Source organism: Myxocyprinus asiaticus, chromosome 5 (genome assembly GCF_019703515.2).
Source record: "Myxocyprinus asiaticus isolate MX2 ecotype Aquarium Trade chromosome 5, UBuf_Myxa_2, whole genome shotgun sequence".
Taxonomy (NCBI): Eukaryota; Metazoa; Chordata; class Actinopteri; order Cypriniformes; family Catostomidae; genus Myxocyprinus; species Myxocyprinus asiaticus.
This window is the reverse complement of record NC_059348.1, coordinates 30,131,180-30,148,061: the sequence shown is the minus strand read 5'-3', so window position 1 is coordinate 30,148,061 and position 16,882 is coordinate 30,131,180. Positions and strand designations below refer to the sequence as shown.

The window sequence follows — 16,882 nt, the reverse complement described above, 5'->3', positions numbered from 1 at the left end:
TAATAGCACCAAGGAGGCAGAAAGAGGTTTCTTTCTTACTTATTTGTCATCTTATTTGTCAAAAAAAGGATAGTCAAACAATAAAATCACTGGGACTCGGATCAAAATGTGTGTACACATACAAATTCCCACCTTGTCACAGTAACAGGATTCTTCTTAGACAGAGGCAACAGCTGTCAGCAAACAGAGCTGTAGCAGTGTCTGTGGACAGATCTAAACCCCGGAGAGATAACCTATCAATGGTATAATCAAGAAATCAATCCAACCATCAGGACTGCATTCAGTCCCTCTCTGCAGTCTTCAGGCTAACAAATCAGCACAAAGACACACCTGTCAACCAATCAGACCAAGTGAATGGTACATATTGGGTAGAGGTCACTCATCAAACAATCAGCTATTAAGGCTCCAAATGTAGCAATCAGACATACAAGCAGCCTCCCAGGAGAGGGTAAACAAGTCAATTGTGGCCAAGCAGGCCACTCAGAGCACACCGCGTCCCACTTGTTAGAGCTGTTATACCAGCATTTTAAAGGTAACGGAAAACCAACTGCGTGCGAAATGTCAGTATGGGTGAGGTGGAAATTTTATGAAGCTCTTTAAAAATGGTTCAAAAATGGTTTAAAAATGGAGAACAATAACATGGATTGAACAAATATTCTTTGATTGGAAATTCATAAAGCACTAAGTTGTATTTAAATGCTGGCACTGAAACAGAATATGTTCACATTAGCTTGGTATTATTAAGGACAACCTGCAATCAAAATTGACTTAATCAATGTCCTTGGCCTTATTGCACATGATTCATCAATGCATATTATTACAAGAGACACTGCTTTTTCCATGCTACTGTGCAGTATGACAAAACGTTAAATCACAATTTCTTTGTTACAACGTATTGTGTCAACAGCTTTACAGCCGGGTAAATTAAGGTAATTAGCAAACATGCTCACCAAAAATATCCCTTCTGTCTCTCATATGAAGCACTGGGATGTCCAATTCCTTTTAGTGAATTGATTTGGTCATTTAAATGAACCCGTAAAAAAAAAAGCAGAAAAAAAAAGCAGAAAATTTTTTTTTGCTGCAAATTGTTTTTTGTTTTTTTTTTTTTTAATAATATTTATAAAAATAAATTTACAGAATAATATAATATTATGTTATATGCTGATATAACTAAATATTATATTATTCATCAACTTGTTTTCAACTCTCAGTTATACAAAATGTATTGCTTGATGTACTACAGTTTCAAAGTTGTTTCACCAACACTGCTTATTATCCATTGCTTTGTGTGCTGATGAGGGTTAGAATTATCTCCTACCAAGCAAGGTGATGATGCAGGCCAGGATGGCAATGAGAGCACCAGTGCTGAGTCCAGCTGACAGCATAAAGACCTCAGTGCCGCATGACTGTGGAGTCCCATCAGAGTCACAGTCACACACTCTTATAGACAGTGTGTTAGTGCTGCTGAGGGCAGGGGTGCCGCTGTCCACTATCAATACAGGTAGTCGATACATAGCCTGTCCCCTCCTCTGAAAACCACTCCGCTTAGTCAGGATAGAAGCGGTATTGTCTGGAGAGAAAGAGAGATATAAATGACTTATGTGGAAGGTGATTTCAGGTGAAATTGTGAAAATATGTAAAATGACTCTTATGAATAGGTTATAGAATGACACCTATGCTTTATCTTATTAGGAATAATAGCTGAGTTTCAAGGCTTTGCCAGAAGATCTTACTGTCTTAATGAAATCACGTACCTTTATTGTCTCTGAGGGTGAAGTTCATGTTTCCAGCTGTCTCTGCAGTGAGAGAGAAGAAGAAGCGATGTCCGCTCGGCGGTTCATCTCTATCCACTGCACTAATGGTTTCAATGACCTGAGACAGTGTCGAAGAAGGAATAAAAAACAGAAAGATGAATATGGGTGTTATTACCTCTCTCCAGACTATACATCTCACAGATCTTTTGCTCAAAAACACTTTAGAGTCAGTTAAGCAGTGGATATTTCCAGAGGTGGGTAGTAACGCGCTACATTTACTCCGTTACATTTACTTTAATGTAAAAAATACTTTTAGAGTAGGTTTGAAAGTGGGTACTTTTTACTCTCACTCAAGTACATTTCTAAAGAAATTTCACGTAAGATGTCACATATGAAATTATTAAATATTTGGGCCTTGTTATTCTTATTAAATAATATATGAATACAATAAATCTTCATTCTGCTTGTCATTTTTTAATATATACTGTGTGCTAATATAAAGAGTAAACACATTTTATCAAATAAACAGTACAGTTTAAAATGTATCTGTATGTTTTGCCTCTCTATATGTTATTATGTTATTTTAATAAAGTAATGATTTGTCAAAAAGTAATTTAATACATTCAGCATGAAATAAAACATTGCAGGAGTGAATGAAGCAGTAAACTCCCAGCTCATACATCTTCTCCGTGGTGGATTGTGGGCAATTAACCGTTGTCAAGTGGACATCAAATATACACTCGAAATTAGAGTGCATTGTGGGTAAGAATGAGTGAACAAAAGTAGGGAATGAGTGGCTCGCTCAAAATTCAGACACTCCTACAATATAGCGGACACCCAAAATAGTGCACTATATAGTGGATGGGGCGGTTTCAGACACAGTGAGTGTTCCATGACCGGGGTTGGTGCCCTACGCACTAGGCTGCATACTCTGCATTTAGAGAGCGGCGCTACTGCTGTACAGAACTAATGATCTAAATACTTATGACACTGAAAACTATAACTACACTGAAATAAGAATCCACACAGGACTTTAAAAGTTATGAAATGCTAAAGTAGGCATTAATAAAACATGATCTTGCTGTGGTTTATATTTCAGCATTTTATATAATGTACTTGTGGGACATTTTCAATTACTAGAAATGTTTCCAAACCTCTCTTCTTATTGACAAATTCATCCAGATCTGACAAGAGTCCTTAAAGGGATAGTTCACCCAAAAATGACCATTCTCATTATTTTCTCACCCTCATGCCACCCCAGATGTGTATGACTTTCTTTCATCTGCTGAACTCGAAGATTTTTAGAAGATTTCTCAGCTCTGTAGGTCCATACAATGCAAGCAAATGGGTGGCAACATTTTAAAGCTAAACAAAATCAAATAAGTCAGCATAAAAGTAATCCATAAGACTCCAGTGGTTAAATCAGTATCTTCAGAAGTGATGTAATAAGTGTGGATGAGAAACAGAGAAACAGATCACTTTCATATTCTTCTTCTTGTGTTTTTGGTGATTCACATTCTTCTCTGCATATCGACCCCTGCTGTCTAGCAAAAAATGACAAATATTGATCTGTTTCTCACTCACACCTATCATATCACTTCTGAAGTCTTATGGATTACTTTTATACTGCCTTTATGTGCTTTTTGGAGCATAAAAATTTTGGCTTACAGAGCTAAAATATTCTTCTAAAAATCTTAATTTGTATTCTGCAGAAGAAAGGAAGTCCCCTTTCCCATCACCTGCTCATGGTGGATGTAACAGTAAGACACGTGGTCTGGTAAGTTTTATATTTTTTCATATATTAAACAATGTTTAAGTCTCTGCGGTCACAGCTTCAACATGTCAACTCTGTCATTTTCATTATGATAATTTCTGTTATAATTTTATTATTATTATTATATTATTTTGGCATTTTAGTTTAGGTAATAGAGGCAGCTTTAACTGAGGAAAAAACAAAATGACTCCTGAGTACAACACAGTCAGAAATTTCAGAATAGTGTGAAAAAAGAAGAAAAAAAATTTAGAATGTATTTTATCACTTACTGTAACTCCATTACTGAACACCATTATTAGATAACTAACGCAGGGCTCCAGAATGCAACTAAAATAACTGATTGTGACAATGCTATTCTGAGATGCGGTTTGGCACTGTTTTGGCAGCACGAGGGGGACCCACACAATGTTAGGCAGGTGGTTTTAATGTTGTGGCTGATCGGTGTATGAGATCATCGAGGGACATGTACACAACTATTACACAAGGTGCAAACATTCATTGATGCTCAATAAGACAACACACTACAATATGCATACTATACTTCATGTAATTATCTGTAATGTAGATTCTGAAGGGTAGTACTAAATAAAATAAAATAAAATGATCTCTTATATTTGTATAAATTATGAAAGGGGTGTGAACATTTATGAGACAAAAGGGAATAAAAACTTATCTTCTCAACTATGAATACTGTTTATTAAACCTCCTAATGGGTTATCAGCTGTCTTCCTGTTTTTCGGCTTTCTATCTTGTTTCTGAACAGCAATCTAAAAACAGCCATTTGGCTCCTTAATGTTTCAGTTTAGAAGCCAATGGATCCTAAGTCATTTTTTAGTCTGGAGCCCTGCTAACGACTTTACACTCTTGTTGGATGGATCAGATTAAAATAGCATGCTTTTTAGTGTGTTCGACCGAGCTGACACAAATGACAGTGCGTTCAAACTAACATAACTTACAAATCTAAGTAAGTTACGAAGTGAATAAATGTTGTTTACAAAAATTTTTTTTTTTTTTTTTTTTATAAACACCTGTTCCCTTTCATGGTTCGTTAGCTAAGACCTTTGTCTACAAATATATTAATTTCAAATTAATTTAGTATAAATAATAATAATAAAAAAAAAAATTAATAAAATAAAAGATTTAAAACATGTTTTGTCGCTTATCTCAAGAATCAGTGAAACCTGAAAATTTCACTCTAAAATTAAGCAATATTAAACAAGAGTGCTGTTGTAATGAACATCAGTATGGCTGTGATTCAGCCATAGATAGTATGAGGCCACTGTAATTTAAGTTCCAAACAAAATTTTCATTTTAATATTTTTTCTAAATCAACAAAAATGTCTCCAAAAGAAGCCAAAGCCTCAAGCTTTGCGTGTCAGGCACAGACAGCCCAAAGACAAACAGAATGATACGAACAGTGAAACATCCCAGTATAGTTACAGAGAAATCATGGATTGCTGTCATGAATAAATGCAATGAATTCTCACATGTGAAGATTTTTTAAATATATTTAAAGAATTAAAAGGGAAAATAAAAAGTACATTTTTAAATAACTATTCTTTTTACACATACACCATTGGGATCCCTGGGACCCCAAATATAAAAACACTAGGGTCAATCACAATAAAACAGGGTTAAAAAGCACAAAATTAGTCTTGTACTGACAAAAAGCTCATCATATAAAAAAAAATATGGGTGATTTTTGTTGTTATACTAAATCTCCCTTTTGTTGTTATATATATATATATATATATATATATATATAAACTCTGAACCCAATTGTCCAATCAAATTTGAGGACTGTAGAAAACTTTTTTTATAATATGGAACAAACTTTAGCTAGCAACTGAATTCAAGGTGGTATACACATTTCACAATGTCAAATTTCACATTAATTCTAAATCGTGCTGAAAACAACATCATGAGGATAGACTGCCGGTAAGCTAACGCTTATAAGGCACCCAGGGATTTAGCAAAGTAGAGGGCCATCCCAGTGTTAAAGCTGGACCGAAACCCCCAAAGCGCGGCAAATTGCTACGATTTACAAATGAATATCAGGGTGACCCATCAGGTGGTACACTAAGAAGATTCTCCAAACACACTGCTGTAGCCTAATCTGTGGGCTTTGGCTGGGTTAAATACTGTGTGCACAGCTCTTCCTTTGTATCAGACTGCAGTCAGCATAAACTCAATCTGCTAAAAAATCTCCTAAAACACTATGCACAGGTCAAGCAGCCGAACCACAGCTATCAGGATCTGTATATCCGTATATATTCCTTGTTCACTGCAGGAATTTGACCTTGTACTATCCAACAGCTTTTCAGAGCTTTAATTCTCCACTTGGTTATTTTATTTAATGCCACCCTCTACTTACGCTAAGTGATTATTTGGCAATGGGAACTATGAAGGATTTATCTTTTATCTGTAAATATTTTTGAAATAGTAAAACGCTACGCTATTAAAAAGTCTCCTGCTTAAATGACACACAGTGCAGGATGTTCCCTCCACACTGAGCGCTGATTACTGTAAACTGTGACAAAATTAATTACAGATAGTCCATTAAGGCAAACACAAAGTGTATTGATAAAATCAATGAGGCAATGGGTTCATTTAAAATGAATAAGAACTCTTTGCCAAGGCAGGGTACCTAAGGTTTTAAAGAAAACCTGATTTTGCACTTACCGACCATACATGGAGAACCAGTAATTTTCAGTGTATTAACCCTTATACCCCCAAAACCATTTTAAATTTAAATGTTTTTTGGGGGTATGAGGTTTAACAAACATTATGAAAAGTCATGAAATATCAACCTGATACATAAATACTAAGTATGTTTTTATTTTATTAATAATACTTTTTTTTATTATTATTTCTTTTGTATTGTTTTATAAAACTCTAAAAAACAATGTAAAAAATCTGGTTGATATTTTATGACTTTTCCTAATGTTTATGAGAACTTATTGCTAACAAAATTTCAACTTTATAATATGCTTCAACCATTTCAAAATATTGCATTACATAACTCTCTCAAAGACCCCAGGTTTGAAATATGAATAAATGCAATGCATTTAGACTTGCTAACATTCTCTGACATTCCTGAAAGTTATTTACGTTGATTTGTTTTACTGTATTTTTCTAGAATGTGTATTTGCCGGGCTCAAACTGACCCAAAACAGAAACAATGTAACAAGAATTTATTTACATTTCTGAAAGTGCAGTCTTACTTTCTGATAAAATAGAGGTTTAAGCTTCAAAAATATATGTGTACTGAGTTTTGATCAGGTGAGAGGAACATATAAGAATTTAAAGACAAAATAAATGGTTAATTTAAAATGTACTATTATTTTACACTTACTGTACACCACTGGGGACTCTAAGACACCTAACATAAAAACATTAAAGTCAATCTCAACAAAACATGAGTTTTAAAAATCACAAAATACCCCTTATGATGGCAAGAAGTTAAAAATATGATAAAAATATGGGTGATTTTAGTCCTTTCTCCAGCATATGAAATTGGCTGGAGGGAAAGGAATATCTCTCATAGAGAGTACAGGGGTAATCTTCACTATGGTGAGACCGCCTGTGGAAAGTCAGCAGTCACGTGAACTCTAAAGCATCGGTCTGTCAGCCCGTCACTGCTGACCATGTCTCTGAGGCATAAAGAGAAAAGGCAGAATATAGACGACCTTAAAGAGATAAAAAAATTAAAAAAAAAAAAAAAAACTGGGAAAACACTTGCTCCTCATAATCTAATCAGCTAAATCACCTGTAACAAATCATCTGGCTCATTTAGAGACTGCAGCTTCCATTCATATTAAGGTTCTATTAAATTCCGAAAGTCGTATTAGGAACAAAAGAGAAACCAAGGGCACTGAGGAAAGAGCTGTGAGCTGGAAACAGAAGGTGAAGATATGCGTTTGGTGTGACCCCATTACAGGCACTTGTTGGATGGGGATCTGGGGACCTCTTTCAACAAGCCATCTGTTTTTGACTCGGATGCAATGATGGGGAAAGTTACCTCAATCTCATATCATCCCCTTCCATCTCATATCACCCCTTTAGCATTAAATAAATTATTCGGTGTTATTATCTTTAACGAAAGCTAAAATGAAAACTATATCACACATTTTCATAAAAAAAAAAAAAAAACCCTAAGAAAACTGAAATTAAACTGAAAAAAAAAATTCATGATTCAAAACTAAAAATGATCACAAATTAATTTTCATTTTTGATATGCAGTATATTAAAAAAATGTGAAACCTTTACAACTCAACTTTATTAAACACAAAAATGCCACTAAATAGCAATAACACTAGACTGCCTGGAGAAAATTAATGTTGCTAAGTAAGGGATAATGTACAGTTAGCTGGTTGTTTTTGTAAAATAAACCCCAACAGGGTGATCAGGACCCAACAAGAAGCTTCTGTTGGAGTTTATTTTGTGAAAATGACCATATGACTCCTCATTATCCAGCCTATTACAAGAGTACTTGTCAAATAAATAAATAAATGGACATGAAACATTGATTTGAGCTTAAATTATTTTATTAGCTTACTTGTAGAGATAACAGTGATCTGAGAAGCATAAAAGATGACTCGCAATACCCGGATAAGTAGTTTTAATGATGTGCGGTTGTTACTCAGATATATCAGACCGCTAGATGGCACCATTAACCAATCAGAATAGAGTATTCCAGAGTGCCGTGTAAATTATATCAGTGAACACTTTAACTTTAGCAGCCCTAAAATACTTCTGCTAAAATAAAAACAAAACATATACTGTAAAGCTAAAACAAAACTGACACTAGGAAACACTGAAGAAACTAAAACTAACAATTAAAAGTGAGCACTAATGAAAAAGAAATTAAACTGAAAAGACCAATTTAATGAAAGAGAAATAAAAACTACATTAAACCTGTAACAGTCAGTCACTACAAGAAATCCTAAAGGGAAAATATATTTTTCTTAAAAAAAACTTTTTGTAGTGAGTGTTTTTGATTATCACGGGTCAGAAAATGAGCAAAGCGGATCTGAATCTGATTCAACATTGTTTTTGTTTGTTTTTTTGCACTTTTAATCTTCTACTAAACTATGGTCTACCAATCAGTTGAGGAAAAATGAAAATAAACCTGGTTGGAAAAAGCTAAACAATTTAATTTTAACTCAAAACCTGAATTAACTGGTTCTGAACAGGTTTCCCACGCAACTACATGCAACAATTCATTCTTTCTCCAGGCAATTCTGAGGAGTTCATTCAAATTCAATAGCTCTATATAGTCTCTTTCAGAGGGGCTGGCTTCTTGATGGTGCAGGTGTGAAACTCTAAATATACAAATGTGCAGATGAGGTGTATGAAAACAACAAAGTGGAGATACACTTGTAGATAACAATGTGACAACAGGCACACACGCTTGCTGGAAAATAACCAATTTTGCATCAACCGTAAATAGGCGAACAGCAGTCGTGACTATTTTGCAAGGTATTGAAGTGACAAAGAACGTAAAAGTGTCATCACTGTTTGTTGATGATATTGCATCTCACAGCATACACTGCATCTGATCAAAATTCCTTGTCTAACAGCTCTCAGAACAGCTCATTCAAAGGTTTTGACTTTCAGATTCGGCCTCATGGCACCAAAGCCACTCCAGAATGTCTGAGAGTGTCCATTTCACAGGTACAGGGGTTTAAGGGCTGTGATAAGGACAGAGTCATCATGCTAAGAATCACAAGAGAGATCTGTGTTATCAAGAATGCCATTTGACTATCATTGCTGCATCACTCAAGAGGTCCCATGGTTAAAGATTTTTCACTTGGGAAACTTAAATGATTATGAAAACATACAGGAGCTTTCATCTCAATTCAAAAAAGCAGAAGCCGATCCACTGTTCCTCTGACAGATGGCAAAGTAATTTAGCCTTTAATATGAGCGAGAGCTGTCCAAAACACATACAGAATGTATGTAATACATTAATACATTTCAAGGCTGAGATCATAGCATTTGTGAGGAAAGCCCACCAGCACCTTTTCACTTAGGAAAAACAAGCATGATTCTCTGTTACTTTAGGGACACAGGAGGCCAGGCCTAATTGTTATGGCTCAGACAATGATGCCACTACAGGGGATTGTATCTTTCACACAGTGGACCCTGTAGCCTTGTTTTGTTCTCTCTCTGTTGAGAGCTCTTGTGGGAGAGATTGTTTTATTAAGAGAAAGGAAAACATATTTCATTATCCATTCATTGCTCCCAGAATTACTGATTAGATCAAGTCAGTTTCTGATACACAAATAATAATATTGTAACATAATGAGTTGGTGTTTCAAACGCCTCTGCCAATGCATAACTATTAATTCTCCACTAAATATACACCTGCCGTCAAACATGTAAATTAACTGATTACAGTCACCAAGTAGTGTTCCAGCTACTGCACACCAGATGAAATTTGATTTAAGAGAGTACACGGTAGAAAGTGCTATACTCAGGGTTGGGAGGGTTACTTTTTAAATGTATTCCACTACAGATTACAGAATACATGCTGTAAAATGTAATTTGTAACGTATTCTGTTAGATTACTCAAGGTCAGTAACATATTCTAAATACTTTGGATTACTTCTTCAGCACTGGTTGATTTTTTCAATTATTTTGACTATAAAAACTCTGCCAGTACAGTAAGACAAAATACACATGTTAAAAATACATTCTCTGAAAAACCTAAATATCTTATGCAGTGCTGTTTCTAAAACAAGATAAATCAAATTGATCTTGTTTTAAGGATTTTTAGATATTTTTACAGGAAAACAATACAAAAAAGATGATCAAGAATATGAGTTTTGCCCGAATATCAAAGATCTTACTAGAAAAAAAGAAATTATGATCCAATGTGAATTTTCTTGATAAAAAAATATGATCGTGCCTGGTAACATGTGCATGTAAAATGGCTAGAAAGAGCATTTTAGCTTAGCGTAAAGCTGACAGTTTACACAAGGTTTATTTCTATTTCTTCTGCTCCAGATTTACTTCAAACTTACTTCTCTGTCTGCTCGTATGAATGTAAAACATCATAAATATTAAATGAAACAAATGACAATAAAATGCAAAGTAATCTCTTCAGTAATTAAAATACTTTTTGAATGTAACTGTATTCTAATTACCACTGATTTAAATTGTAACTGTCGTGGGATACAGTTACTCATATTTTGCATTTTAAATACGTAATCTGGTTACATGTATTCCGTTACTCCCCAACCCTTGCTAAACTGCAATTGTTATTTTTAAGAGCTATTTCTACCTTATCCAACCCTTAATATATTCTGGTCGATTCAGTGATCTTAAATAATATTTTTTCCTTGAATAAAACCAATTAATTTAGATGTTACCACTTTTTGGGTTAACATTTGTCTTTCAGTGTATATTATCCATAAAAAAATCTATGAGTGATGAAAATTAAGTCAATTCTCATAACTGCTGATAAGATAAAAATCTATTTATTTTCCAATTATTTTTTTTTTTTTAGAGTGTTGTATTGCAGTAGATGCTCTCTAAAGGCTGGATTACACTACACAACATTAACATTAACATTAAATGATTTTAGCCTGTGCTAGTGGCTCCAGTCAGCACATTTTGGGGCAGTTGGTGTTGACAGAATCGAGTAGTATATGATGGGGATATATATATATGATATCTGGAAATAAAGCGAGGCAACAAAGAATAAAATAGCAAAGTCTTCCTTGGCTCCCATGTTTGTTATTTACACAAGCGTTGTGGTAAAATTACGTTGCTGTGGAGAAAGCTGCTTACTGACCGAGCCGCATGTACAGTATACGGGAGAAAAGAGTACGGCACTTATGCAGGGCATGTAAACCGGAACGCTGTCGCAATAACCCGCTTTAACCCGCAATAAGCCATTTTCTGGTGTCTATATAAATGTAGTCAATGTCCAAAGAAAAAATCTTACAGTATTTATTAAGAGGCCAAAAAGTGCAAAAAGAGCAAAGTGCTCAGTGCAAGAACAAAAAGTTTTAGATTTACATCATCATCAGTGTCCAAGTTAAAGCAACACACCTGATCCCATTTATAGCTCAGAGTAGGCTAGTCAGAGCAGAGCTGACTCTAAGAAAGCCTAGTAGTGAATGATGCTCTGCGACTCAAATCTGAAGTCATACGGTGAACACCCAGTGGAAAACGAGCCTACGGGGCCATGAAGCTCAAGAAATGGAAACGGTGAACAAACACTCAAAGTGGAGCTCCACGATGAAGGAAATGATAACTCAGTTGTGGCAGAAGAATTAGTGCCTCTAACAAAGTTGATGACAAGAGTTAAGGGGAGTTTGTGTATCCATGTCAGTTTGTAATTTGATTGATTTGACAGTCGTGTAGTTTGTGATCCCCAGTTATTTCAACATGATCACAGGAATTTAACATGTTGCTTCCAAATGTTCATGTACCTTGAAATCAACCCCATCTCCCGAATTACTGACCAGCGCCATCCCCCATCAGACATTTTTTCATCAACTCAAACAAGTTTATATTTCTCTTTGGTGCTACCGACAGTACGTTGTGCATTTAATCTCTGAGACACAGGCTTGGAAACCAGAAAGTAATCACGTTCACATAAACAATAGGAAACATGATTTGGAGGTTGCATTTTCGCATTAAAATCACATTTTTAATCCACTGGCGGTTAGGTTTAGGGTAAGGATTTGGGTTACCAAGTAGGGTTAATAAAGTGAATTACTGTTAACTTTGTAACATAATTTACAACTAAAAATACAACTTGCTTTTGGCGCCACCGTGTTGACATTTTACTCAACAACATTTCTAGCTTCGGCCACTGGGGGCAGTGGTTTGAATTTCAATTTTCGCAGCAGAACTTTCAACTTTCTGTTGTCGAATTCAAAGTGTGATCAGTCGTTTGGTCTGTAATGCCCAGTTTCTGTCTGTGTGATACAGTGTGTATGATCCCTAGTATTGTGTATAATCTGATTATATTTTAAAAATTGTGTAGTGTGATCCAACATTAAGTGTAAAGTGCTTCTAGTTGAATAGAATGTTCACCCTCTGACATTACACGGAACTTTCTAGATCATTTGGTGTATCATGAAACAAAATCAGACAGTGGCTTTTACCATTTCCATTAGAACAACAAAGGTCCATACTGTTTCCTCCATGCTTTTATAGGAGTGTTTAGTATGTGCCATTCGTTATGCCCTTTACACTACATTCATCTAAGTAATGACATTCTGACAAACATTCGAATATGAATGTGACAGAGAATGTGGCTTGTTGCTGACTCAAAAATGAGGATGTGTGTGTTTGTGTGCTCTGCAATTGGCTGCTGCAATTGGCCGATGCAGGACCTCACATTTGGCAACATGACACAATGCCACGCTCCCCAACAAACCAATTTCATGCCACAGTCACCTCTGTCTCATTTGCATTGGTGTAAAGCTTTTTCCACATGAGCGCACTGTTTTGATCCCCTGATTAGAGTGATCTGCAGCAGAGAGCCACAAGAATCCCGTTGTTATCGTTTTGTCCATCTGTGTGTCTCTCTCTGCTCTTTACTGGCTATGCTTCAGTACCAAAGCCCACATTCTTTCTGTCTTCTAATGAAGGATGTGAATTATATACTTTTATAATCATCGGTGAAATCCTAAATTGAATATTTACTTTATTATTGCATGTTCTTGGGCTTACTGTGTATGATTAATTGGTTCATGTTATTTTGAAGAAAAAAATGTTTGTCTTCATAATCTTTAATCAAAATGTATTAACTTGCTCTTCCTCTGAAAATACTGGGCTAATGGATAATGTTAACTAATAGTCATATTTTGTTCTTAGCAAACTCACATTCAGGTCTAACTCCACTTTGGTATGTAACAACCACTTTTCATGATAAAATAAAGACACTGACTAACATTTTTTTCTCATCGAATATCCTGTTTCACTCGGAAATATCTAATGTGCTTCATGTGGTAAAATCTAAATTAACTGGTTAGATTTGTGTCAAAATGATTATTTAACATGTCTGAATCAACTTGAATAATAAACAGTATTAATATAAACCAGCAAAACAAATTTTAAGCATAAGATCAGGTACAGTAAAAATATCTACTTTAGGTAACAGTTGCAGGTTTCCACATTTACAGTGCATGGGTGCACAATGCAGTACATAATAGCTATTCTCATTTATTAGCTATGCTCCACAATAATAATGGAGAATTCATTTCTGCAGTATCAGAGAAACTGTGCTATGAATATATCATTGTTGTTTATTGCACTCAATGGGTATGAAATCACATTTGATATAAATAATTTTTGTTAAAGTAGTAAGGAGTTTGTCACAATACCTTTCCTGGTCCAGCGCTTTCACACAGGAAGGTTTCATACTCTATGGCAAAGACTGGCGCATTGTCATTAATGTCCATCACTGTGATCAGAGCCACGCCTTTGCCCACCTGTGACGGATCCACTGAAATCACAGAGAGAGACAATGCACATGAATTAACAGGATAATACACACTTAAATATAATGACACATTAGCAGGCCCAGACAGAATCTACAGAATCTACATTGTTCAGATGATGGAGTTACATTAAAGGGATAGTTCAGCCAAAAATGCAAAATATGTTAGCGCTCAGTCACCGTTAACTTTTAGTGCAATTCTACTCCAAAGCAAGTGGCATTGTATGGACCAAAAGAGCTGAGAAATTCTTCTAAAAATCTTCATTTGAGTTTAGCAGATGAAGGAAAGTTATACACAACTGGGATGACATAAGGGTGAATAAATGATGAGAAAATTTTCATTTTTGGGTGAACTATTCCTTTAAGCCTGAAGCATACTACATTATATGCATGTGTGTGAATACATATGCTTCTAGCTACGCCAACTTGATTTTGTGCATTGTTGTTCTCCAAAATATGTCAGACCGCAATACACAACACAACGCAAGTATGTGTTGCATTCTCAGTGTTGCCACAAGGGGCACTATAACCAGGTTATATACAGGTGCATCTCAATAAATTAGAATGTCGTGGAAAAGTTCATTTATTTCAGTAATTCAACTCAAATTGTGAAACTCGTGTATTAAATAAATTCAATGCACACAGACTGAAGTAGTTTAAGTCTTTGGTTCTTTTAATTGTGATGATTTTGGCTCACATTTGACAAAAACCCACCAATTCACTCTCAACAAATTAGAATACATCATAAGACCAATAAAAAAAACATTTTTAGTGAATTGTTGGCCTTCTGGAAAGTATGTTCATTTACTGTATATGTACTCAGTACTTGGTAGGGGCTCCTTTTGCTTTAATTACTGCCTCAATTCGGCGTGGCATGGAGGTGATCAGTTTGTGGCACTGCCGAGGTGGTATGGAAGCCCAGGTTTCTTTGACAGTGGCCTTCAGCTCATCTGCATTTTTTGGTCTCTTGTTTCTCATTTTCCTCTTGACAATACCCCATAGATTCTCTATGGGGTTCAGGTCTGGTGAGTTTGCTGGCCAGTCAAGCACACCAACACCATGGTCATTTAACCAACTTTTGGTGCTTTTGGCAGTGTGGGCAGGTGCCAAATCCTGCTGGAAAATGAAATCAGCATCTTTAAAAAGCTGGTCAGCAGAAGGAAGCATGAAGTGCTCCAAAATTTCTTGGTAAACGGGTGCAGTGACTTTGGTTTTCAAAAAACACAATGGATCAACACCAGCAGATGACATTGCACCCCAAATCATCACAGACTGTGGAAACTTAACACTGGACTTCAAGCAACTTGGGCTATGAGCTTCTCCACCCTTCCTCCAGACTCTAGGACCTTGGTTTCCAAATGAAATACAAAACTTGCTCTCATCTGAAAAGAGGACTTTGGAACACTGGGCAACAGTCCAGTTCTTCTCCTTAGCCCAGGTAAGACGCCTCTGACATTGTCTGTGGTTCAGGAGTGGCTTAACAAGAGGAATACGACAACTGTAGCCAAATTACTTGACATGTCTGTGTGTGGTGGCTCTTGATGCCTTGACCCCAGCCTCAGTCCATTCCTTGTGAAGTTCACCCAAATTCTTGAATCGATTTTGCTTGACAATCCTCATAAGGCTGCGGTTCTCTCAGTTGGTTGTGCATCTTTTTCTTCCACGCTTTTGCCTTCCACTCAACTCTCTGTTAACATGCTTGGATACAGCACTCTGTGAACAGCCAGCTTCTTTGGTAATGAATGTTTGTGGCTTACCCTCCTTGTGAAGGGTGTCAGTGATTATCTTCTGGACATCTGTCAGATCAGCAGTCTTCCCCATGATTGTGTAGCCTAGTGAACCAAACTGAGAGACCATTTTGAAGGCTCAGGAAACCTTTGCAGGTGTTTTGAGTTGATTAGCTGATTGGCATGTCACCATATTCTAATTTTTTGAGATAGTGAATTGGTGGGTTTTTGTTAAATGTGAGCCAAAATCATCACAATTAAAAGAACCAAAGACTTAAACTACTTCAGTCTGTGTGCATTGAATTTATTTAATACACGAGTTTCACAATTTGAGTTGAATTACTGAAATAAATGAACTTTTCCATGACATTCTAATTCATTGAGATGCACCTGTATATACCAGATTACGTATTTAAAATACAAAATATAAGTAACTGTATTCCACTACAGTTACAATTTAAATCATTGGTATTTAGAATATAGTTACCATTAAAAAGTATTTTGATTACTGAAGAGATTACTTTGCATTTTATTGTCATTTGTTTCATTTAATATTTAGTCCTTTCAGATGGAAAACATTTATACACATAAATGATGTGATCCAAAGTGCATTTGAACAGCAGTAAAACACTTTCTTATGATGTGTTACATTCATACGAGCAGACAGAGAAGTAAGTTTGAAGTAAGTTTGGAGCTGAAGAAATAGAAATAAACCTTGTATAAATTGTCAGCTTTACCCTAAGCTAAAATGCTATTTCTAGCCATTTTACATGCACATGTTACCAGGCACGATCGTATTTTTTATCAAGAAAATTCACGTTAGATCATAATTTCTTTTTTCTAGTAAGACTTTTAAAATTAGTGCAAAAATCATATTCTTGATAATAATTTTGTATTGTTTTCCTGTAAAAATATCTAAAAAACCTTAAAACAAGATCAATTTGATTGATCTTGTTTTAGAAACAACACTGCATAAGATATTTAGGTTTTTTAGAGAATGTCTTACTGTACTGGCAGAGTTTTTATAGTTAAAACAAGTGAAAAAATCTACCAGTGCTGAAGAAGTAATCCAAAGAATTTAGAATACGTTACTGACCTTTAGTAATCTAACAGAATACGTTACAAATGACATTTTACAGCATGTATTCTGTAATCTGTAGTG

General features: G+C 35.4%; 1 protein-coding gene across 1 annotated transcript in view; it reads right to left on the bottom strand.

The window, feature by feature from the left end:
- Window positions 1-16,882, bottom strand: part of cdh7a (cadherin 7a) — a 93,520-nt gene that overhangs the window by 22,478 nt on the left and 54,160 nt on the right. The window contains exons 9-11 of the mRNA XM_051697027.1: window positions 13,878-13,999; window positions 1,755-1,872; window positions 1,319-1,570 (exon numbers count right to left, since the gene is read on the bottom strand). Of these exons, the coding sequence (XP_051552987.1) occupies window positions 1,319-1,570; window positions 1,755-1,872; window positions 13,878-13,999 (492 nt within the window). The remainder of the gene's footprint in view (window positions 1-1,318; window positions 1,571-1,754; window positions 1,873-13,877; window positions 14,000-16,882) is intronic.